Genomic DNA, 25,752 nt, shown 5'->3' with positions numbered 1-25,752 from the left:
GTCTATGTCCTGAGCAGAAATCCAACAAGTATTTGCCATTATTATTAGCTTTGTTCATTTTTCTTCAAATTTTCCCAAAATATTTTTGTATGTCTGACAATCATTTCCTACTCTGCTATTTAGATCCCCAACAAGGACCAACTTTTCATTTTTCATTGTGTCAATTGCTTTCTCTAAAGCTTCAAAAAATTCCTCCACTTCTACCTTAGTATAACCTTATATGGGACCATAAGCCCAGATAAGTTTCTTTGTCCAGTTCTCATTCTGATATTTTCCCACATCACTCTACTTTATATTGCTGCTATTCAAGAAGATTAGCCTCGTATTTAGTGTTGGATACTACCTGTATAAATAATAATAACAAGAAATAAATCGTCTTTCCCCATGCATGTTGGGCTCAATGGCTTGTCATGACCAAGCGACTTGGCTTGTTTAAAAGCTAATTTGCTTTGAAAAGGATAGTTAATTGAATCTGCATAGCATATACAGTGGCTGTCTATTGTGTATGTATTCATGTTCTTCTGGCTGATTTGCTTTTGGGATGACTTTTTTTTTATTTGACTTTAGAAAAGTATTGATTAAGGTTTTCTGCATTTGAGACCAATTCAAACTCAGGTGTTTCCAAACAAAGTTAAAGCTGATTGGGCTACAGAGGCATTACTAATGAAATCAGAGCTGATAAATAAAAGACAAACTTGTAAGAAAGATCCTGATAGGAAGCTGTGCATGAAATATTGTGCTGGTCTGACATAATATCTGGAATATAACTTAAAGGTATATACCAGAAAATGATGATGATACCAACAACAAAGGAGGAAAAGTTGGAATATAGTCAGAGAATACAGCAAATAGATTGAAACATGGGAGCACTGATGCTACTAATGCATTTCTCACAATGATATGTTATTTCTTTTGGTAGATATAAAAAACTATTTGATGTTCTATATGAACAAAGTAACATGACAAAGAACCTCATGATTTTATATATCCTGAAACAAAAGAGAGTAAAATAAAAAGAGATTGCCTAACTCTTTTCATTTGTATTTATGGGACTAACTTTTTTTTTTTTTTTTTTTTTTTTTTGGGAGGGGGGTAACTTCTATTACGCTATGTCAAAGAGATAAACTTACTAGATCAGCAATAATACTTACACTTCAAAAACTGCACCCCAGTCTGGCATAAACAGCATATGGGTCAATCCTGCACCATGTACTCCTATTAAAATATCTGTATTGTGACTTATCTGAAAAATAGTAATAAACAAAGTCTTACTTCGATCTACACAACAGCTATTAAACAACCAGCCAACATTCTATTTTACAGTATACATCCAATTCTCCATTTACACAGTAGATTGGTCCCAGAAAAAAACGTGTAAAAAAAAAAATAGAAGAATGGTTCCAGATGTGAAAATTCAATACGAACAATAAGTTATTTTCAAACAAAACATATGAAAATCTTTGAATAAAACTCAATTTAATTTTAATGGAATTTATTTTATTTTATTTTAAATACTTATTTAAAATATATACATATGTATCTTTCTTAAAGAAAATAGTGTCACTAATAAAACAGAAATTCGCAAAGGCCCAAATACACCCACTCAATTAGCTAAATTTTATTTGCCATTACTTTCTGACAGCACCTGCATTATTTTGTGTGAGAATGGAATAAAATCACTTCCATCACTTGAAACACTTTTGCCATCCTGTTCATATTGCAATGCCGAAATATTTTCTTCAGTAAAAGGAACCAAATTAGCACTAATTTGCAATAATTCTGAAGGCTTTTTTTTTTTTTTAACCACGAACTCCATAATTAATTGTTGAGATCCTGTTTTGACTAGATCTTTGTGTAATTCTTCATGTTGCACCATACATGACTTCAGTTAATGTTTAAACTGTTCGGATCATTTAGTATTTGGATCATGTGTAAGAAAATGACTTTACAATTTGCTAACCATTTAAAGTCCTTCTTTAATTAATCCTGCAATGAGTGGAATCTCTTCATCATCATCTTTTTCATTTAGATCTCAAGGACAGCTTCTATTATTTCGACATCACTGACAAATATTGAAGAATTGTTGGTTGACAGCCTTGTCAACCAACAATTCTTCAATATTTGCAGAAGAAAAATCATCAAATCCTTCTCTGCCAACTGCATGTGCTAATCCAATGATATTGGGATATTCAGTTGTATGTAAAGGTACAGGGTTTTTATTATTCACACATTCTGGCCAAGTAGCTTTCCAGTACGCATTTAAAGTTGATGGTTTCAATTCTGATAATACCAACTTAGCAAGTTTGATGCAATCCAAAATAGAAAATTTCTTCCACACATCAATAACTGTCAGTAAATTATCCTTATCTAGTTTATCCAAAATGTATTGGAATGTTCTTATGTAGTAAGTTTTGAAGGTAGCAATGACACCCTGGTCTAGTGGTTGTATTAGGTCGCAGAAAATGAAATTCACATTTGGGTGTTCTAAAACAGGATGGCCAGGCACATTGCCTATAATCAATAAAACTTTAAAGTCCAGATTTTTTCCATCAAATAGCATTTAACTTCTGGAACAAAACATTGATGGAACTATCATTAAAAATTTCTTTTGTAGCCCAACCTTTTTTTGTTTGCCTTCCAGTGCATTGGTAATGTGTTATATCCACACCTTTCATTACTCACAGTCTTAAGGATCGATTAATGAGTAATGGTTTTAATATATGATCTCTTGAAGCATTGCTGCAAAATAATAGAGTCGCACGATCCTTAGCTGCTTTAAAGATGCATATCTTTTGAGAAATTTTGTAAGCCAACCTGGGCTTGCAGAAAAAACAAAACTGTTGTTTGATGTTGTTGGCTTCTTTTCCTGAATCTGTTTATATAATTGTAATGCTTTCTGTTTGATGACATTTAACAAAGGTATTCCTTTTTGTGAGCAATCTTCTATAGACATCACTAGGGCTATTCCATCTTCACTTTTATAATGTCTCTCGTATACAATGATGACTTGGCATGTTGTTCCATAAAGAACAACATAATTTTGTTCCATAAAGAACAGATTTTCTAATGGCCTATTCATTTTTCTTAATCGTTCTCATGGTAGTTTCGTTCGATCCAAAATAATATTTCTCTAAGGATGTTGAACCTTCTCCAGCTGCTAAATGATCTAAAATTTGGATCTTAGTTTCTTAAGAAATAACTTTTCTTTTCTTTTTCTGTCTAACTGAATTATTTAACATTGTGATTAATGGGGTAATGTTATGAAAATATCTGAAAATAATCAATAATTAATTTTACTAAGTCGATATTACACGTACTAAACTTCAAAATTTAACACATACCTGAATTTAAATTTTTCAGGAAATGACAATGTATACTAAAATATTAATTAAAAACCTTGAATCAATGCCTTCCTATATTTCGGCCATGTTACACTGCCATCCTCTGGGAACATAAAACTATGATATGTGCATGCAGGCACTAACAACTAGCAAATGAGGCTGAAGAAGGCAACTGGCATTGGTCCTAGAGTCCTAAAATCTCTCGCATAATTAATTTTTTGTTAAAATTTCTGCGTTCGATTTTACAGGGTTTTCTGAATATTTTGAATTTAGAAATTGTATTGTACTCAAACGAGTAGATAATTTTGCTGTAAAAGTGCACAAAATATCAATGTAAATTGATATTTTATGTATATAAAAGGATAAGTTATTAACCAGATTATTGCGATGACGAGGCAACATCAAGAAGTTGCAAGGTCATGCGATGTTAGAAAAAGTCGGGAAGAACAGAGGGGACAAGAATGAAATCATCACACTGGTGACTAATCCTGTAAAATACTAAGAAAGGAACAAAGGACTGGGAATTGTATAAAGGAGGACTGAGACAAACCAGAAAAGCTTCTGCTTTTGGCTTTTATTATTTCGGCATTTATTCAGCTTTCTTCCAACATATTCTGTGGCAGGTATCAAGAGCATGGTTTCTGGTTTCACCAGTACAGTCACTCTGGGCTTGCAGACCATGCTCTGGATACCCACCACATTAATACACCACAGCAAATTTAAATACGAAAGATTATTCATGGAATCAGCCTCAGCTGTAAAAAACTTTCCAAACCTCAACAAATTTGGGTGCATGAGACTGCCCCAAATTTGGAAAGCTTGCAACTTGAGAAGTTCAGCCCAACAGCCAAGACAACCCAATATGGCCTGCTAGGGGACACCTTGAGGACTCTAGGAACAACAGTTTTCTCTCTTCTGCTTCATTTGCTTTTTGTAATGCCTAGTTGCAATTGTCATAGTTGTATGTTCCTATGAAGATGGCAATGTGACATTGCTGAAATATAGACGGTATTTATTAAAGTTTCTTTTAATTAATATTCCAGTACACATTGTAAATTTCTTCATCATCATCATCAAATTCCTGCTATGTACCCTCAAGGGGTGTACAGGATATGACAGTACTACATGAAAAAATTACATCATTACTAACTTCCTATCTACAATTTTCCTCCAAATCAGTCTGTTACTTGTCAAGACTTCAACATTATCAGATCTTATATTTCTATCGTCTAAGGCACTTTGTACCGTATCAATCCACCTATATCTTGGTCTTCCTCTGGGTCGTTTTCCTAATCTTTCCTCTCCCATTCTATTTAAGTGACCATACCATCTGAGATTAGCTCTGCTAACGCATTCCTGGATGCTGACAATGTCAAGTTCTTTCCTAATATCCTCATTTTTAATATGATATTGCCATTGATGCCATCTGTTCACGCCTCTAATCTTTCTCAGGACTCTCATATCTGCAGTCTCTAGTCTTTGGTCAAGTGTTTTACTTCTGACCCAGCTCTCAGATCCATAAGTTAAAACTGGTTTGAACACTGTCTTGTATACAGCTAATTTAGTGTTCCGACTAATTTCTTTCTTATTCCATATGAATTTATTCAATTGACTTCCCACCATACCAGCTTTGCTGATTCTGTTGTCTATTTCTATATTTAGTTTACCATCTTCAGTAAAAGTTGTGCCTAAGTAGCTGAAATGTTTTACTTGTTCCACAGGTTCTCCATTCACAACACAGTTGACATTTTCAATGATTCTGCCTATTTTCATTGTCTTTGTCTTTTTATTGCTGACCTTCATACCATATCTTTTACAACAGCTATTCAATTTAGTCAGAGAATCTTGCAGACTTGTAGCGGATTTATTTAGAAGTATAACATCATCCGCATAAAGCAAAGAGCTGACATTAACATCTCCAATTTTGATATCAGGTTTAACACCACATTCCTTCATGTGATCCATATAGATAATGAATAACAGAGGAGATAATGTACATCCTTGTCTCACACCAGATTTAACATTAAACCATCTTCCTGTACTTCCTTCAATTCTAACTGCTGACTCACAACTCAAATAAAGACTAAGTATTGCTTGATATAATGCCCCATTGACACCATATAACTGCAGCGTATTGAATAGCTTCTCTCTTGGCACCTTGTCATATGCCTTTTCCAAATCGACAAAACTTAAATACAGATCTTTGTTATATTCCCATGCTTTCTCGACTATTTGTCGTAAAGTGAAGATCTGATCCTGACAGCCTCTATTTGGCCTGAATCCAGCTTGTTCTTCACCAAGCTTTTCTTCCACAATTCTTCTCAACCGTTTCTCAAGTATACTTGCATAGATCTTGCCAGGAACACTCAGTAGGGAAATACCTCTGTAATTCTCACATTCAGTTTTATTTCCCTTTTTATATATGGGTACTATGAGAGCTCTACTCCAATCATCGGGAATTCGTCCCTCTGTCCAGGCTTTCTGAACTATGCAGTGCAGCCACTGTAAGACTCTTATACCACCATACTTCAGCATTTCTGGTCGAATATCATCTACTCCTGCTGCCTTTCCACATTTCAAGCCTTTGATGGCTTTTTCTACTTCAAGTATGGATATGTATTCCTGACTGCATGCATGGTCAGTGTTTTTTATCACTGTGCTGTCGTCACTGCTTGTTTCATTTAGCAGTTTTTCAAAGTAATTACTCCATACTTCAAGGATATCTTTTTCTCCTGTTTTCATTTCACCTTTATAATCTCTAATTCCTTTTACAGCACTCTTTCCTCCATTCCTAAGCTTCTTCAACAACCTCCAGAATATTTTGCCACCTTCTTGATATTTATTTTCTATATTCTTGCCAAAGTCCTCCCATGACTTTTGTTTAGCTAGTTTTACACACTGTTTAGCTTTCTTACATTTGTCTCTGTATTCTGTAAGAGTAAAAGCTGACTTATTTGACAGGAACTTTTGATATGCTTTCTTCTTTTCCTTCACTGCCTCTTTAACTTCCTGTGTCCACCAGGGAGTTCTGATTTTTTTATCCTTGCACACAACCTCACCACATGCCTCTCTGGCAGAATCAATCAATGTTTCCTTCAGAGTTTGCCACTGAATCTCCAAGGTTTGATTCCTGTTCTCAAACTCTTTCATTTTCTTTTCAATTATATTTCTGTATTTTAGTCTACAGTTCACATCTGAGAGCTGCTCAACTTTTATTCGCTTTAAAACTTTCTTACATGTTATTCTTTTCAATATGAAATTCAATTTTATCCTGCTCAAGACTAAATAGTGTAAATTTCTTAAATAATTTAATAGTCATATAATCAATACATCAAGATAGACTGTCAAGGACAATCAGTACACTATTCAAAAGAGAGAACTTACACATTTGAAGAATAGTAGACCATCAGAGCTTTATATCCATGACCTTTCACTTTTGAAGATATTAACAGATTGCTTTAACAGATATGAAACCAGGCAAAACTCCAGGCTTTGATGGTATTAACCCCAACTTCCTGCTAAGCCAGGACAAAAAGCTTTACAGTGGTTGGCTTGTTTGTTCTCTGATATCCTCCAGAATGGTAGACTTCAGAAAGAGTTTAAGAGAACAAAAATGATCCCTATCTTAAAACTAGAGAAAACTAACAACAAATCAGAAAATTACCGACCAATCACCCTGCTTAGTGCCTGTTATAAGCTCCTAGAAAGGGTCATCCTCAATAGAACTGTCTCTAAAATAATAAACTAGTCCCAGTGGAACAGCCTGGATTCAGTCATAAACAAAGCTGCTGTGACTAGGTTTTGACGCTAACCACACACACATAGAGGTAGACTAACAACGATGCCTGAAAACAGCTGTAGCTTTTGTAGACCTTACCAAGGCTTATGATATAATCTGGAAACAAGGTGCAATCTGCAAATTACCCCCATGTGGTCTCATGCACGCCAAACTAATTGAAAACATGCTAAGCAACTGCCTGTTCCAAGTGGTTATGGATGAGAATAGTAGCAAACAAGGAACACTGCATAATGGATTACCACAAGGGGGGTCAGTCCTGGCTACCCTCCTTTTTAACTTATACATTGCAGTCTTGCCTACTACAGCCTCCATTAAGCTTTTTTTAAGTTGATTACATTGCTCTAGCCACCAGGCACACCAACTTTACTACAATGGAACAGATACTAAGAAACGACCTTGCAATCCTAGATGCATACTTTCTGCAAATGGAGATTATGCCCAAACTCTAATAAAACAGAAGTTTCATGCTTCCACTTGCACAATAATCCGGCATCATCAAAAGTGATGCCCAGATATTTCAGGAATCTGTTGTAGCATACCAGTTTGTGATTGAAATAGACTATCAATTATGCTACAACAGATTCCTGAAATATCTGGGCATCACTTTGGATAGAACTGTATCCTTTAAGCCACATCTCATTAATATAGCATCCAGGTTAAAAAACATGAAACAAAACTCTGTGGAACAACTTGAGGCACCTCAGAAGCAATGCTGCACTACACTGCTCTTGGTCTCATTTACTCTGCAGCTGAATACTGCTCACATATGGCTAAACAGCACCCATGTGTATTTGATTGATGCTCAGCTTAACACCACTATGCACCTCATTTCTGGAACTGTGAGTACAACCCCAACCTACTGGCTTCCAGTTCAAAGTTACATCCCACCTCCACACACCTCTGCAGATCCTACATTCTTCTACTTGAATATAGCAAAATCATGGGAATTCAAGATCTCCATGAATAATGAAGAAATAAATAAGCTAAAGTCAAGGCACCTTCCAATCCTAACAGTGAAAATGTCGATGATATTTACACCATTTGGTCCCAAAGCCGTGAAACATTAAATACATTCCTAAGCCACGTGAACAAACAACACAAATGTATCCAATTCACCATCAAAATTGAAAACAACAACTCTCTGACTTGTCACACCTCTTCCCTCGAGCTGTGTATCCTTTACAGTCTACCACAAACCTACACACAGGCCAATACATACATAAAAATTCATACCACCATCCAACACAAAAACTAGGAGTCATCAGCTTCCCTCAAATTCAGAGCCCTAACAATTTGCTCCAATGAATAAGCTCTGAATCAAGAATTCAAAATCATTAGTAAAAAATGGCTACAATAAAAAACAGTTCACAAGATCCTCCATAAAAATGCCACTAAAAACAAAAAAGATTACAAGAATGTCATAGCCATACCCTACATTAGGGGAATTTCAGAAAAAATAGATAGAACACTACTTAAATACAACATTAAGACTACCTTCAAACCCCTGACAAAATTAAGAAATTTACTTAGCTCTTCCAAACATCCTCTTCCATACCTGACCCACACAGGAGTTTACAAAATTCAATGTACCTGTAATGTCTGACTTTATGTACCTGTACTTCCCCTTACATAGGGGAAACAGGACACATCATCCCAATCAGAAAAGATGAACATAAACGACACATTAAATACCTACACTATGGTAAAACAGGCCTAACTGACTGGAAAGGGCATGAAGTCCCTACACTGCACCAAAACCTGGTTTGAAAGAAAATTCAAAGAAGTTTGTGAAATGCTGAAACATAATCCAAACCTGAACAAAAATGATGGATTAATCATTCTAGGAATGTGGAGAACCAATCTGCAATCTGTACAGTAACAAGAACAAACCCAAACAGAAGAAAATCGCAATAGAAGAGGACTTTAGAAATATTTAACGTAGTTCCGCTTATATTTATTATTTTTAAAAAATATTTTTTATATTTTATTTTATATCTCATTTATTTATTTTTTGTTTTTTCCCACAGGAGGTCAGGCTAGGTTAAATGATTAACAAGAATTTACATTCATTTTACTTTTGTATAGTACAGTGTCATATAGCTTATATCTCATACATATGCTTTTTTCCTGATGATGACCTCAACACAGAGGTTGAAACGTCGAATGTTAGTTTTCTAATGTTAAGCAAAGTAATTATTCTAACATATGTGTTGTGTCTCCATAAATTTTTCAATACAAATACTGACCGCCGTGTAACCTTTAAAGAAAGAATCATGTTTAAATATTTCGCCTATTTCATACTAAATGTTTATATATACAATAAAGATTATTGTAAAGTAACTTTTCATGCGTGAGCCACATGCTAAATAAAATAAATGAGTTTTTTTGAGCAATCTTATCATTCCTCCTGCCAGTAGAATTATTTAGAGGTTTAATTGAAAACTTAATAATAGTTTCGATAGAGTTGCAAAGATCTTGAACATCAGTTTCTGATTATGTCAGATTTTGAGAAGCAACCACTTTTGTCAAATTTTCTTTGTATTTTTCTTTAACTATTACATTAAGATTTGGCTTCTTTGGTTTGATACACTTAATCCTGCTTTTATCATCTGATAATGAGATCATTCCTCTCACTATTCTATGATCTGTACTAAACCTAACATTATTGAACACCTGTACAGAGGTAAATAGGCTTGTATTTAGACAGAGAATTAAGTCTTTCTCCCTCTTGCTATTTCCATTAGGAGAATACGAGTCCACCATTTGTTAAACCTCTTTTTGAATACTGAATTCATCATTGTTAAATTATGACTTGCTTCTAAGTTAAATAATAATTCTCCCTGAGCATTTCTAGAACCGTAGCCATATAGTTCCAGCAGTCTGTTTGTGATGTCCTTAATCCTATTGTAGCATTGAAATCTCCTATTACTATTAACTCTTGTGTTTTCTCTTTGGAAATTATACTTGATAGATGATTACAGAACTCTTCTATTTCTTCCAAACTATGGCTGAAGGTAGAAGCATATATCTGAATAATCGAGATTTCTTTCTTCAATCTTTAAATACCTCAGGATAGTTTTTAATAATAATTTCTTCAACAGACCGCAGGGTTCCAATCCATTATATTTCTGAGCCAATTGGTAGAATTTTGAAAAATAACCTTATTCCCACATATTTTCCTATGAACAAAATTTCTCATCTGTTACCATCTACAAAAGACAAACTGTCACCTCTATTATTAGCTGGCATTTACTAGATACCTTGTGAATGTAATCTGACATACTTTGGGCAGACAGGCTATTCTGTGGAAAAAAGAATTAATGAGCATCAGTATTATATTGAATACATGAAGCCTCAAAAGTCTGGTCTGGCACAAGATAGTACTGACACTAAACACAATATCCAGTTGGATAAAGCTCGTCTTCTCCATAGAAGCAGTTTTAAATATGAACGTCTCTAAGAAAGTTGCAAAGCCCTTTTACATCAGCCAAATCTAAATCGGAACAATTGTCTCTCTCCCAAAAGTTTGGGTGATTCTCATTTATGTAACCATCAAAAATAGTTTTTAATAATATTAATTTCTAGCACATGGCAACAGTTTTTAATTGGTAAACCACCAATTGCTGTATTCCCATTTTTCTGTTTTGCTTGTTTCTATGCACTTTTGATATGTTATTTTCAGTATGAAATATCTGTACTTTCATTTCATTAAAGCGAAATTAATGTGGTTATCGTGTAATTTTTTCTTTCGAGATCTCTTTGTTTATGAGTTTTATTTTCAGGCTTGCAATTCTTTCCAAGTATCCTTTTAATTCTACTATATGTTGTTTCCATTTATTTTTTGTTATGAATACCACACCATGAAGACCCATGGTTTTGCCTTTATGGTAAAATATCCTGCTGGCGTTTCTTTTGAGAAACTCTAGACATAATGACTTTTTCCTTCTTTTGTGGTTGCATGTTAATTGGCATCCAATGTAGAATTATAGAGAGTTATTGCTCAGTTTCAGAGGACGAGCATGGGGTGTAGTGTTTCCGGAAACCTCTTGGTATACATCGTTTTGCAGCACCTATCAATACTCCTACAAAACGTTTGTATTGTTCAACTTTGGTTGGATCTAGCAGATGTTAGATTCAATTTGTTTAGAGTACTGTTAGCGTCGCAAAAATTCCATTTTGGTCTTTCCACGGATTGTATAATCAGGATTTGTGTTCCTGTAGTGACTACAACAGGTCTATGTTGAGATTGTGAAAAGTTCTCAAGTACTTTCCTATCAATGGATAAGGGATCATCCTTGGTGTTGCAAGTGACAAAATAGAGGTCAGGGTTTGAGTCTTTCTTACATCTGCCTTATCTAAAGGTTCCAGTCTTTTGCATCATTTTTGGCCCATTCCATCAGTCAAGTACCATTGATATCATTTCTGCAATGGCCCCAAGAGTGATGCTGGCTGTTAAAATGTCCTACGTAGATTGCTGGATGTTGGTGAGTAGGAAGAGCTGGGACAGACCAAATTTGTATCTGGATTTGTAAACTGACACTATAGTTGCCTTTGCTGTGATGATCTCAATGTTATTATGATTAGAAGAAGATAGTATTTTGCAGTTTTCCATGTTGTCTTGCATGTAGATGGCAGAACCATATACTGGTGACAGGATGTAGCCCAGTGACCTGTAACCAGTGATATTAGCTCTCGTGGTAATCCCTATCCAGGAACTACATATCAGCAAGGATGATCCTTGCTGATATGTAGTTCCTGGATAGGGATTATTTGTCTTGCATCAATATTATTTGTCCTGCAGATTTTTCCAAGTAGTTTGCTTTTGGCTCAGGAGGCACCCTCTATATTAATTTGCAGGATCTGTAGAGTGTATTCAGTTTCCTTTGTTATTATAATGAATACTATGTACATAGAAGGGTTATTAGAGTAGGAAGGGATCAAAGTTATCAATAGAGAATTGGAGAAAAAAAAAACTGATATAAAGACTGGGTAATGCTGTACAGCAACAGATCCATTTTAGTATCAAATCAGCAGAGAGAAGTGATTATCAATAGCCTTGGCAAAGGACCAAAAAGAAGAACTGCCTCTTCCCCCTCCCCTTTTTTTTTTTTAGTGACCAAGGTTAGATATCTCACTCTCCTGCTTGAAGTACCAAGCTGCTTTGCAACCCACTTCAAGACTCTATTAAACAGAGTGGTTATGTCTCATGACAAAAATCATTTGCCATTTGAAGACTTGCTCAACATAAATACCATAGCAGATCTGAGTTCATAGTATGATGGTTAAAAAGCAGTATGCTATCCACTCAGCAAATCAGGTCAGATATATATACAGGGTGTTCGGGATAAATTTGACAGTTTCGTAAGGAAAAAGAAAATCTTCTTTGTATCTATCAAATTTAATGAATTGACAAAAAAACATTACAGGCAGAGATAATTACAATACTATCAACAAGATTTACTCAAAATAACCACCATTAGCATCGATCACAGCTTCAATTCTGCTTCGGAACCTCGAACAAGCTGATGCTACAGTCTCCCTGGGAAGGGCCGCAAAAACTGTTTTAATTTTATCCATTAATTGGGCTTTTGTATTACTGGAAGTGCGATTGGTGTCTTTTTCAACTGCGCCCCATACAAAATAATCCATGGGGTTAAGGTCTGGGGAGTTTGGAGGCCAAACATTTGGACTGGTGAAGTCGTAGAAATTTTCAGACAACCATTTTTGACTTTTCCCAGAGGTGTGGCAAGGGGCCGAATCCTGCTGCCATACATACGGCCTACCATTGGCTACCCTTGTTATCCAGGGCTTGACTACAGTTAGCAACTCCACGAACAAAGCCCGAATTCCAATGCCAGGGTTCTTCAACACCTGTTCCTGCAGATTTGCGAGGAATTCTGCTGTACGAACGCAATCAGATCGTCTGCTAGGGATCTTTCTTCTTGCTACATCCTCGTAGTCACCATTGCAAGTCTCTAGTTCATGCCTGATTGTTTTTACTGTATTCAGGGAGCATTGGGCAGCAGTCGTAATATCCTTATTTTGATGGCGGGCACGAATCATCATGATACAAGTTATTCTCTTCCATGATTCAGGTGGGTTCCAGCTATCCATCCTTTCTGACATCTTGTATATGAATGAAGAAGGGTCCAAACTTTTAAATGAAGAGAAGTGTGTGTTAATACATGTAACTTACGGAAAAATATAATTAATTATAAATATGTCAAATTTATCCCGAACACCCTGTATATATATGGAGTGGGAGTGGAGGTACATTTACTAGAATCATCAATGAAGAATTCAAGGAAAAATAAGGATGGCATTCTCTATGGGAAATGACATATAGCAACAGATCAGTTCAACATGATGGATAAATTTCCTAATCTTTAGAAACCATTCAATATTATCATGTAAAAAAAAAATACTGGCAACTATTACAAGGAACTTGGAAATTTCATAAAACAAACTGATGTTCCTGCTTCTTATCTTGGATAGCCAATGTTTGGATCAGGAAATTAATCCAACAAAGTAAATTAAGGGAAATCACAAAGTTAATCTCACTTGGGCATTCATATAATGCCAGACAGTATGAGGTTGAGAGAAGCTATGTGAATATAGCTCAGAAGACAAACACTTACAGTATATCTAGAGGGATAATTGGCAAGGAAAAAATTAAAGAATAACCAGAATTATTTGGTAGTGTAGCAGGCATATCACAGTATGCCTGCTACACTACCAAAGCTACACATCTGGTGTCACAAGTTGTTTTTAATGAACATCTTGTAAGATCACTAGAGATGGGAGATGCCTCAACATCATAGTTACCCAAGGTGTTAGGATACTGAGAAAAACATAAATAAACTGGAGTAGTCAATGCTGAGACCCTTAGAGATTTCAGTGTTTACAACTATTATGACCAGAGAACAATATTTAAGATAATTTAAGTATAATAATTAATGGAGATCTCAATTACTTACCATTAATTGTTCAATAAATGGCATTTGTCTGTTAAAGTTTACTTTTTTGACTTGAAAATCTGACACAGTCTTCATTACTTGAATTAACTTTGGCACACCAGAAGAAACATAAAGAAAAAAAGAAAATTTAAAAATTTTGTCTTATAAAATTGATGTATAAGTAATGCTAATAATAAAATTTTACTGTGAGAGGCAAATCCAGAAGTTGACAGAATACGAGAAAAATTCATTTTTAAAAATAAACAAATTCTTCAATACCATTTATCACACAAAATGAGCAGACAGTGCATACCACTATGAAGACTCTGTAAAACTAGCTAAACAAAAATAATGAGAAAACTTTGGTAAGAACATAGAAAATGAATACCAGAAAGGCAGCAAAATATTCTGGAGACTATTGAAAAAAACAGAAAGGGAGGAAAGAAGACAGTAAAATGGGGTAGAAAACATTCAATAGGAATGTAAACATATTAATTTTCCAAACAGAAAAGGGCCTTCAAAAATCTCAAATGTGAAAAGGCAGCTGGAGTAGATGATATTTGACCAGAAATGTTCAAATATGGAAGTATAAGAGTTTTATAATGGCTACACTGCATAACAGGTCTGGTCAGAGAGTTGAATTCCAGTTGATTAGAATAAAGCTCTTATAGGTATCATCTATAAAAAAAGAAATAAAACTAAATAGGAGAATTGGAGAGGAATTTCTCTACTAAGTGTTCCTGTTAAGATGTGTGCAAACAATTTAGGTTAAAAATAATTGTGAAAGGAAAGCTTGGAGAAGAAGAAGAAGAACAAGCCGAGTTCAGGCCAAATAGAAGTTCGCAGGACAAATTTTCACTTTAAGGCAAATAGGGGAGAAGTCATGGGAATATAACAAGGATTTCAGTATAATGAGGTGACAAGAGAATATCTGCTCAAAACAATACAGTTATATGATGTAAATGAGAGAATGGGTGTGCAAGAGGAGCAGGGAAACGGGGAGGCTCAGGTTGGACAGGGGTACACAGCGTGAGAAAGGTGGATGCTCCAAGAGGAGGTGAGAGCATGTATAGGCAGGAAAGGAATGGGATGACCAAGGATCAAGAGGAAACAGTTGGAGTTGAAAAGAGTTCTAAAATGAAGAAGCAGAAAGGGAAATGGACCGAGTCTAGCATGGAGAGATCACATCGAGTAAGTGGTATCTGTGGAACTAGCTGTAGATCCAGAAATGAGCTGTTGTGTTTGTATACCAATGCTAGAAGTATAAGAAACAAGGCAGATGAAATGGTTGCACTAATTTCGTCTGTTCACCCAAAGATTGAGTGGTATCTCCTTGCATCTCTACTTTGTATGGCACTATCTAGATAGTGCCAGTGGTTTTGAGGCAGTATGGTGTGAGATAGAGGTGAATGGAATCAAATACTTGGTGGGATGTATCACCACCATCCACATTACCATAGACCAGGTAATGTGGATGGTGGTGATAGTGAAATCATCATCATCATCAAATTCCTGCCATTTACCCTCAAGGGGTGTACAGGATATGATAGTATTACATGAAAAAAAATTACATCATTACTAACTTCCTATCTACAATTTTCCTATAAATCAGTCTGTTACTTGTCAAGACTCCAACATTATCAGATCTTATATTTCTATTGCCTAAGGCACTTTGTACCATATCAATCCACCTATATCTTGGTCTTCCTCTGGGCCGTTTTGCTGCCAACCTGGCAGAGAACACTTGTTTTGCTAATCTTTCTTCACCCATTCTGTTTAAGTGACCATACCACCTGAGATTAGCACTGCTAACGCATTCCTGGATGTTGAAAATGTCAAGTTCTTTCCTAATATCCTCGCTTTTAATATGATATTGCCATTGATGCCATCTGTTCACGCCTATAATCTTTCTCAGGACTCTCATATCTGCGGTCTCTAGTCTTTGGTCAAGTGTTTTACTTCTGACCCAGCTCTAAGATCCATAAGTTAAAACTGGTTTGAACACTGTCTTGTATACAGCTAATTTAGTGTTCCGACTAATTTCTCTCTTATTCCATATGAATTTATTCAATTGACTTCCTACCATACCAGATTTGCTGATTCTGTTGTCTATTTCTATATTTAATTTACCATCTTCAGTAAAAATTGTGCCTAAGTAGCTGAAATGTTTCACTTGTTCCACAGGTTCTCCATTCACAACACAGTTGACATTTTCAATGATTCTGCCTATTTTCATTGTCTTTGTCTTTTTATTGCTGACCTTCATACCATATCTATTACAACAGCTATTCAATTTAGTCAGAGAATCTTGCAGACTTGCAGCAGATTTATTTAGAAGTATAACATCATCCACATAAAGCAAAGAGCTGACATTAACATCTCCAATTTTGATATGTTTAATACCACTTTCCTTCATAATGTGATCCATATAGATAATGAATAACAGAGGGGATAATGTACATCCTTGTCTCACACCAGATTTAACATTAAACCATCTTCCTGTACTTCCTTCAATTCTAACTGCTGACTTACAATTCAAATAAAGACTAAGTATTGCTTGATATAATGCCCCATTCACACCATATAACTGTAGCGTATTGAATAGCTTCTCTCTTGGCACCTTGACATCATATGCCTTTTCCAAATCGACAAAACTTAAATACAGATCTTTGTTATATTCCCATGCTTTCTCAACTGTTTGTCGTAAAGCGAAGATCTGATCATGACAGCCTCTATTTGGCCTGAATCCAGCTTGTTCTTCACCAAGCTTTGCTTCCACAATTCTTCTCAACCGTTTCTCAAGTATACTTGTATAGATCTTGCCAGGAACACTCAGTAGGGAAATACCTCTGTAATTCTCACATTCAGTATTATTTCCCTTTTTATATATGGGTACTATTGAGAGCTCTACTCCAATCATCAGGAATTTGTCCCTCTGTCCAGGCTTTCTGAACCATGCAGTGCAGCCACTGTAAGACTCTTATACCACCATACTTCAGCATTTCTGTCGAATATCATCTACTCCTGCTGCCTTTCCACATTTCAAGCCTTTGATGGCTTTTTCTACTTCAAGTATGGATATGTATTCCTGACTGCATGCCTGGTCAGTGTTTTTTTACCACTGTGCTATTGTCACTGCTTGTTTCATTTAGCAGTTTTTCAAAGTAATTACTCCATACTTCAAGGATATCTTTTTCTCCCATTTTCATGTCACCTTTATCATCTCTAACTCCTTTTACAGCACTCTTTCCTCCATTCCTAAGCTTCTTCAACAACCCTCCAGAATATTTTGCCACCTTCGTGATATTTATTTTCTATATTCTTGCCAAAGTCCACCCATGACTTTTATTTAGCTAGTTTTACACAGTGTTTAGCATTCTTGCATTTGTCTCTGTATTCTCTAAGAGCACAAGCTGACTTATTTGACAGGAACTTTTGATATGCTTTCTTCTTTTCCTTCACTGCCTCTTTAACTTCCTGTGTCCACCAGGGAGTTCTGATTATTTTATCCTTACAGACAACCTCACCACATGCCTCTCTGGCAGAATCAATCAATGTTTTCTTCACAGTTTGCCACTGAATCTCCAAGGTTTGATTCCTGTTCTCAAACTCTTTCATTTTCTTTTCAATAATCTTTCTGTATTTTAGTCTACAGTTCACATCTGAGAGCTGCTCAACTTTTATTCGCTTTAAAACTTTCTTACATGTTATTCTTTTCAATATGAAATTCAATTTTATCCTGCGCAAGACTAAATAGTGATCACTTCCAATTTCAAATCCTCTGTACACTCTGGTGTCCTGCACCAGGGTGAAAACATCACTATCAACAATAACATAGTCAATGAGACTTTTCTTATTCCTTGCCTCTTCTCTCCATGTGAATTTGTGCACATTTTTATGTTGGAACATGGTGTTAGTAATAACCAGTCCATGTCCTGAGCAGAAATCCAACAGATATTTGCCATTATTATTAGCTTTGCTCTTTTCTCCAAATTTTCCCAAAATATTTTTGTATGTCTCACAATCATTTCCTACTCTGCTATTTAAAACCCCAACAAGACCAACTTTTCCTTTTTCATTGTGTCAGTTGCTTTTTCTAAAGCCTCAAAAAATTTCTCCACTTCTACCTTAGTAGAACCTTCTGTGGGACCACAGGCACAAATGTCTCATTGTCCAATCTCAATTCTCATATTTGCCCACATTACTCTACTTGAGACTGACTGCCATTCAAGAAGATTAGCCTCGTATTTTGCGTTGAATACTATGGCTACTCCTTCTTTTCCTTGATTGTCATTGCCTGAATGTAACATTTTGTATTTATTGCTCAGAAAGATCTCGCCAGTTTTGGTCTTTTTTGTTTCAGTCACCCCTATTATGTCGATCTGGTACTTATCTAATTCCTCAGCTAGCTCCATTTCCTTGCCATTCAGGCTTCTTATGTTGATAGTACCGATCTTTAACTCTGGTGATGTTGAGTTGGGGTTTGTTTTCCGATTTGTTCCTGTAGCTGACTTTTCGCTGTTCGCACTGGTTCCCTGGCGAAAACAACGGGGGGCCTTGTTTAACCGGGCGACGCCCCAGCCGGCATGAAATTTTGTCATGTTGTACCATCATTTTTTATTTTGGTTTAACCAATAAGAATACAATTTGGTCAGCTAAATCCCAAATTGCCAGCCCATCCTCATTTGTTCAGTATCCAAGTAGATACCCAACAAGGTGCACCACGAGAAGGTGAGGATTGGACATTAGGTCAGAAGCCCTAGTCTGTTCTCTGCATTCCTTTAAAGGCTATGTGGAGGTCTCCTCTCAGTTATACAGCTTTGACCCTTAAGTACCCCATGATTGTGAAATGTATAGTCAAATTAGCCAAGCAAATAAGAAAAGGGTGATCATTATGGGTGATTTTAATTATGGCAATATAGACTAGAATGATGAGAAAGCAACTTCAAGTAAAGAAAACGAGTTTCTTGAGTTTTTGAGGGATAACTACCTCAGACAGTATGTAACAGAGGGCACATGAGGATTAAGGGTCTTGGATTTGGTCATCTCATCAGAGGATGTAATTATAAATGAGGTGTCAAATCATCTACCAATTGGTGAGAGTGACCATGAGGTGATTACCTGGGTGGTTGCCAGCAGTGTGAGGACCTCTGTGAGAAAAGGGTATATGTGGAACTACAAGGGGGGGGGGGGTGGTTATGAAAAGCTCAAGAGACAGCTTGCGAGTGTAGCATGGAATGCGGAGTTAGCTGGAAAAGAGATCAATGCTGCTTGGGGGATATTCAAAAACTATCTAACAGATGCAATGTCTGAATGTATTCCAAGGGTAAGAAGGTTAAATAAGGTAGGTGTGAGATGGATGAATAAAGAGATTAAGCATGCAATACAGGCATTGTGGAGGCAGCATAAGAGAAGTGGAAATAACCAATTTCATGAGGTCTACAAAGACCAGGCAAGGAGGGTGACTTGGTTAGTGAGAGTAGCCAAAGAGAGATATGAACAGCAGTTAGCTAATAAAGCCAAAAAGAATCCTAGGGAGTTCTTTCGATAAGTAGCCAGCAAAAGAAAGAATGATTATGGAAGGATGACATTGATTGGAGGAAATGGTATAAAGACAGCTGTTGCAGAATGTGTGGTGGAGATATTTAATGAGCAGTTCATAAAGATCTTGCAATCTTGTGAATGTGACTTCATGGAGAGATTGAAAGCAGTTGATGATGGAGAGGAGAGACTGACTGTAAGTGAGCAAGAGGTGTTTGGGGAGTTGAGTCAATTAGATGTAAATAAGGCTGTGGGACTTGATAATATATCACCACGTATTCTGAAGGAATGTGCCAGAGAGTTGACACCTGCCTTGACACATTTTTTTAATACGAGTCTTGCACTTGGTCAAGTTCCTAAAGAGTGGAAGGAAGGCAAGATTGTGCCACTTCATAAAGGAGGTGATCGAACTCAAGCATCAAACTATAGGCCTATGTCTGTATCAGGTGTTGTGGTTAAGTTGTTGGAGAATCTTGTGAGAACTAGGATCCAGAGTTGGGTAGACAACAATGGTATAATCTTTGTTGGACAGCATGGATTTGCTAAAGGGAGGTCATGTTTTAGTAATCTACTTACTTATTACAACAAAGTGACTGCTTCCTTGGACAGAGGAGAAGGATACACAGTAATATATTTGGATTTCACAAAAGCTTTTGATAGAGTACCTCATGATAAGTTGACAGTCAAACTAGAGCAGATGGGGTTGGATATTAGATTAGTGCATTGGATTGGAGACTGGCTATCTGATAGGTATCAACAAGTTGTGCATGGGGGTGCGATATCCAGGTAAAGGAAAGTCACTAGTGGAGTGCCTCAGGGGTCTGATTTAAGGGCCATTACTATGTAACTTGTATATTAATGATATTGGTGAAGATTTGGATGGAGATATTCAGTTGTTTGCAGATGATGCAAAGTTGGGACGAACCATAAAGAGTACTGAAGATGTTGTGGCCTTGCAAGAAGACTTGAATAAATTGAGTGATTGGGCATGGAAATGGGGATGTGAGTTCAATGTTGCAAAATGTAAGGTTTTAAAATTTGGAAAACAAAGATGGGATGCAGAATTTATGCTTGGTGAGAATATATTGTTGGAGGTAGAGTAAATAAGAGATCTGGGGGTGATAGTGGATAAGGATCTAAAATTTATGGAACACATTGCCAAAATTGTGAAGACAACGCAAAGGCTTCTGGGAATGATGCGGAGGACACTGACGTGTAGAAGTAGGGAGATTCTTGTTCCATTGTATAAGGCTTTGATTAGGCCACACATGGACTATTGTACGCAGCTTTGGTCACTGGGTTTTCAGAAGGATGAAGAGATGTTGGAAAGGGTCCAAAGGAGACTGACTAAGGTAGTTTCTTACCTCTGGAATGTTGAGTATGAGGAAAGATTGAGAAGATGTAATTTGGAGAGTCTGGTGGACAGGAGGGAAGAGGGGGAGATATGATAGAGACCTACAAGTTATTAAGGGGTTGTTATAGGATCAATGTTGGAGAGGTTCTACAGAGGATAGTGTGAGATCAGAGGAGAACAAGAGGTCATCCCCGGAAACTGTATAAAGAGGGCGTGAGTAGGGGAGTGAGAGGCAGATTTTTTTTTGTGCAGAGTTGTGAATGATTGGAATGCCTTGCCTGAGAGTGTGGTGTCTGCAAGGAGTTTGAGTGTGTGATAAAGGGACCTCCCAGATTAGTCTTTGACTCCATGAGGTCTTGGGGTAATAATAATAATAATAATAAATGGGACATTATATGAAACAATATTAAGTCTATATTTGAGTTGTAATTCAATAATTAGTACATTCAATTGGAACCATATATGTTTATGCGAGGAAGTTGGTTTGATGTAAAATCAGGTGTGAAACAAGGGTACATTAATAAATAATAATTTAACAAGATAACCACAGTAATTAACTTTAATGAAATAAAGATACAAATATTTCATATTGAAATTAACAGTACATCATCAGTGTAGAACAAACAGTTAAAAGGAATGGAATACAAAGTACAGAACAGTCGATGGTTACCAATTAAAAATTGTTGCTGCGTGCTAGAAATTATCTTATGTAACGGATCAAAGACTTTAAGAATTATTTAATAATATTTGATTAATATTAATTTCTAGCATGCGGCAACAATTTTTAATTGGTAATCCACCGACTGTTCTGTACTTTGTATTCTATTCCTTTTAACTGTTTGTTCTACACTGATGATGAAGTACTGTTAATTTCAATATGAAATATTTGTACCTTTATTTTATTCAAGTTAATTAAAGCTAATTAAGTTATTATTTATAGTTATGCCACAGGTACCTTTAAAGATAAGGGTGTACATTATCTCCATTGTTATTCATCCACTTATATGGTCACATCATGAAGAAAAGTGATATTAAACCTGATATAAAAATTGGAGATGTTAATCTCAGCTCTTTACTTTATACAAGTGATGTTATACTTCTGAATAAATTCAGTACAAGTCGACAGAATTCCTTGATCAAACTGAATAACCGATGTGATAAATTTAGCATGAAAATCAGCAATGAAAAGAAAAAGATAATGAAATAGGCAAACACTGAAAACATCAACTGCACATCCTGAATGGAGAATCTACAGAACAAGTAAAGCATTTTAGCTATTTAGGTACAATTTTCAATGAAGATGGCAAATTAACTATGGAAGCAGACAGCAGAATTATAGTAAAGCTGGTATGGTGACAAGGTGTAGTGAATGAATTTATATGGATAAAAGAGAATTAGCAAGAACACTAAACCAGTAGCATACAAGACTGCTCAAGTCAGTTTCAAAGATGAGAGACCACAAATATGGTATTTCTGAGAAAAATTACGGAAGTAAAGAGAATGCATCAATGGCAGAATCATGCTAAAAATGAAGATATCATAAAATATCGCAACATTGTTAGTATTCAGGAATGTGTAAGCAGAGCTAATCTTAGGTGGCAAGGCACTTAAACAGAATGAGAAAGGAAAGATTAGCGAAGAATGCATTTGATGCCAAGTTGGCAAGAAAGAGACCCAAATAAAGACAAAGAATTAAGTAAAATGTCAATGCAGTCAGAAATGTAATCTTAAAGGTGCCTGAGTATAAGAGCTGACAATACTGGGAGTCTGGCAGATAACAGACTAATCTGGAGGAATATTATCAATAGGAAGTTAGTAATGATGAAATCTTTTCATTTAGTACCATTGCAAAATATCACGAGAAATAAGTTCTGTTTAACGGATTTTCGCTAATTATTTTACAATTAGAATTTTTGTCTAGAATAATAAAATATAAGAATACACTAAGTAGTTAAAACATTAAAAGAAAAGATGTATATACTGTTGAAAGTGCACCTGCACTAAAGAAATATTACTAAGAGCTCAAAAAGACATAAGTCGAATTAGCGCCGAGCGCCAAAAGGATCGTAAGGTCAAACGGCCTGCGATGATGTAGGTTCATTCATTGCTTGTGGCTAATCCTGGAATATTCCGAATTGAGAACAAAGAACTGTGATTTGAATAAAAGGGCAATATAGCACATGGTTCAAGGCTTTTTTTTTTGACCTGTGGCTGACCTTCCCTGGATTTTAGAGCAGGACCTACGAGGGCTCCTTCCGGAGTAGAAGGATGGTTGTTTTTCCCACTGCCGATGCCTGATGTACTTTTGCCACCCGCTCGCTCTAGGCTGCGGATAGCCACAGCAGAACTACAGTGCTTAATTCGAAGGAAGACTATCGAGGATTCGATCAGATAGAAGTGGCCACGTGTATCATTAAGGAATCGAACTTTCTTCTCAGGAAATTGTTAACAAGCCCTCATTTTGTTTTGCAGTATGTGATATGGTTGTGTCTAGAAATAGTAAAATAGAAAGAAAGAGGCTAATTGTTAATTGGCAGCTATATGTGAACTAAATGTTTTGTTTTAGGAAGAACTTGTTTTATTAATGTTATCTGATTCTCGGGATGCTTGATACAATATCTGAATTAGCCTTAATTAAGAAGTAAATGTAATTGAAGAGAATTAACTGTGATAATGTTCTTATAACAACTGTGTATGCTTACGAGTTATATTTGTCCCATAGAGGATATTTTGTGATAAGTAAGACTGAGTAATTTTGCTAGTAAAAGTGTTATAATCTATGATGTTCAGATAGTGAGTTAATGGGTGATATATGGTGCATATTGTTTAAGTTAGTATTTAATCTTTATTTAATATTTTAAGACGTGATACAAAGCATTCTTTCTATGCTTTGTATCACGTCTTTGAAGTCAAAATAAATATGTTTTGTTTTTACAATTGCCTGATTCTAACTCCTAAGCCAATGCACTATCCCGAAAATAATTAATGAACCTGTGGGAGTAAATTATAACAGTGAATCACGACTTGCATTTTTGGATATTTGTGTAGAAGTGTAAGATTACATTTTGTCTTCTTCTCGCCCTGACTGTTAACATAAATTAGATCAATTAAGTGGTGCAGTCGAAATTTAAATAAATTTCTTAATTGATTTGTGTAAGATTGCTCAGGGAGTTCCATGCAAGATAGATCTTAAAAACGAAGAGGGGGGGGGGCAAGAAGTAATACTAAGTAAGGAAGTAAGATAGATAGAATAATAAAAGACACGGAAAATATTATACCATCATGGTATCCTGTACACTTTTATTGGAAATTCGATGATGCTGTCCCCCCCCCCCCCCCAAAAAAAAAAATTCATGATAACGTATTACATTGAGCAATGTCATGTTATGCAGCACACTGTAATTAGTGACTGGACTGGTTGGAATTAGAGCCAAAGCAACTAAGGCTATGAGGACAGCATTCTATGTCAGTTAATTGAACATGTTCTTTTGGAGAGTTTTTGTTTGCAGAAAGAATTCAAGTGCCTCTATTTACATAGTATTAATGTATTTGAACAAAGTGTTGGGATTGTCCATAGCACTTGTATAATTATAACACAAAATGTGTATTGTTGTTGAACAAAATTTCTTCATTTGGATCAGTCTCGGTTTGAATTCCACCTAAGATGAAAGGAACTTTTATAATGAGTTGTCTGCTTTTAAAGGAAGTCAGCATATGCCATTTAAAGTCTTATTAGAGGCCTTTGGTGAAAAATTCAATCAATATCAATAATAGTGGGAGAAACCTTAAAAAAAAGAGTAGAAGGAAAAACTCACCTCATTTTCATTCAGAATCTGTCTATACTGTGTACTTCTTGATATTAGAGTTATCCGGATTTTACCTTCCTATAACATTACAAATGCTAAATAATACTTTTTACAAGCCATTTCCAATAAAATACACAAAATATTTGATTTTACTTCATTATTATGTAACTTATATGTATTAAAGATTTTAAAATATAATAATGTAAGTTAAAACAAGACTACATATAAGTTGGAACACCATGGCTTTTAATTTATTATTACATGTCTCATGTAATAATAAATTCCATGAACTCCATTGATTTATCATGAGAGACCTCACACTAATTATTATTACTGACATAATGAATATTCTCTCTCTCTCCCCCTTAAAGACAGACATTCACTGACAAAGTATATTCAAGACTGCCTCTAACAACATATTTCAATTTAGTATTCTCCAAGCAGAAAATATACACTCCTTACATCACACTTTTACATCCTTTAGCAAGTTATATGTTTCTAATAAATCTCCATTTTCCCCCCCTGCCTATTAGCTAAATTCAAGAAACATGGGCAATTAAATCATCATCATCAAATTCCTGACATGTACCCTCAAGGAGTGTAGAGGATATGATAGTACTATATGAAAAATAGTACTATCATATCCTCTACACCCCTTGAGGGTACATGTTTTTCTATCATCTAAGGCACTTTGTCCCTTAGATGATAGAAATACATCATTACTAACTTCCTATCTACAATTTCCCTCCAAATCAGTCTGTTACTTGTCAAGACTCCAACATTATCAGATCTTATATTTCTATCATCTAAGGCACAAAGTGCTTTAGATGATAGACATATCAATCCACCTATATCTTGGTCTTCCTCTGGGTCGTTTTCCTGCCAACCTGGCAGAGAACACTTGTTTTGCTAATCTTTCCTCGCACATTCTATTTAAGTGACCATACTACCAGAG

At 35.7% G+C, this 25,752-nt stretch overlaps 1 protein-coding gene across 3 annotated transcripts in view; it reads right to left on the bottom strand.

Annotated features, from left to right (window-relative positions):
- Eogt (EGF-domain O-GlcNAc transferase) overlaps positions 1 to 25,752 on the bottom strand; it is a 402,968-nt gene that overhangs the window by 55,536 nt on the left and 321,680 nt on the right. For all 3 annotated transcript variants that reach the window (XM_090408171.1, XM_090408016.1, XM_090408097.1), the window contains 3 exons: positions 24,807 to 24,875; positions 14,118 to 14,204; positions 1,152 to 1,243 (listed from right to left, as the gene is read on the bottom strand). In XM_090408171.1, the coding sequence (XP_090264297.1) occupies positions 1,152 to 1,243; positions 14,118 to 14,204; positions 24,807 to 24,875 (248 nt within the window). The remainder of the gene's footprint in view (positions 1 to 1,151; positions 1,244 to 14,117; positions 14,205 to 24,806; positions 24,876 to 25,752) is intronic.

This window comes from Typopeltis vanoorti, chromosome 1 (assembly GCF_054136105.1).
Source record: "Typopeltis vanoorti isolate ZY-2024b chromosome 1, IOZ_Tvanoo_1.0, whole genome shotgun sequence".
Lineage (NCBI taxonomy): Eukaryota > Metazoa > Arthropoda > Arachnida > Uropygi > Thelyphonidae > Typopeltis > Typopeltis vanoorti.
This window is presented reverse-complemented; position numbering and strand designations above follow the sequence as displayed.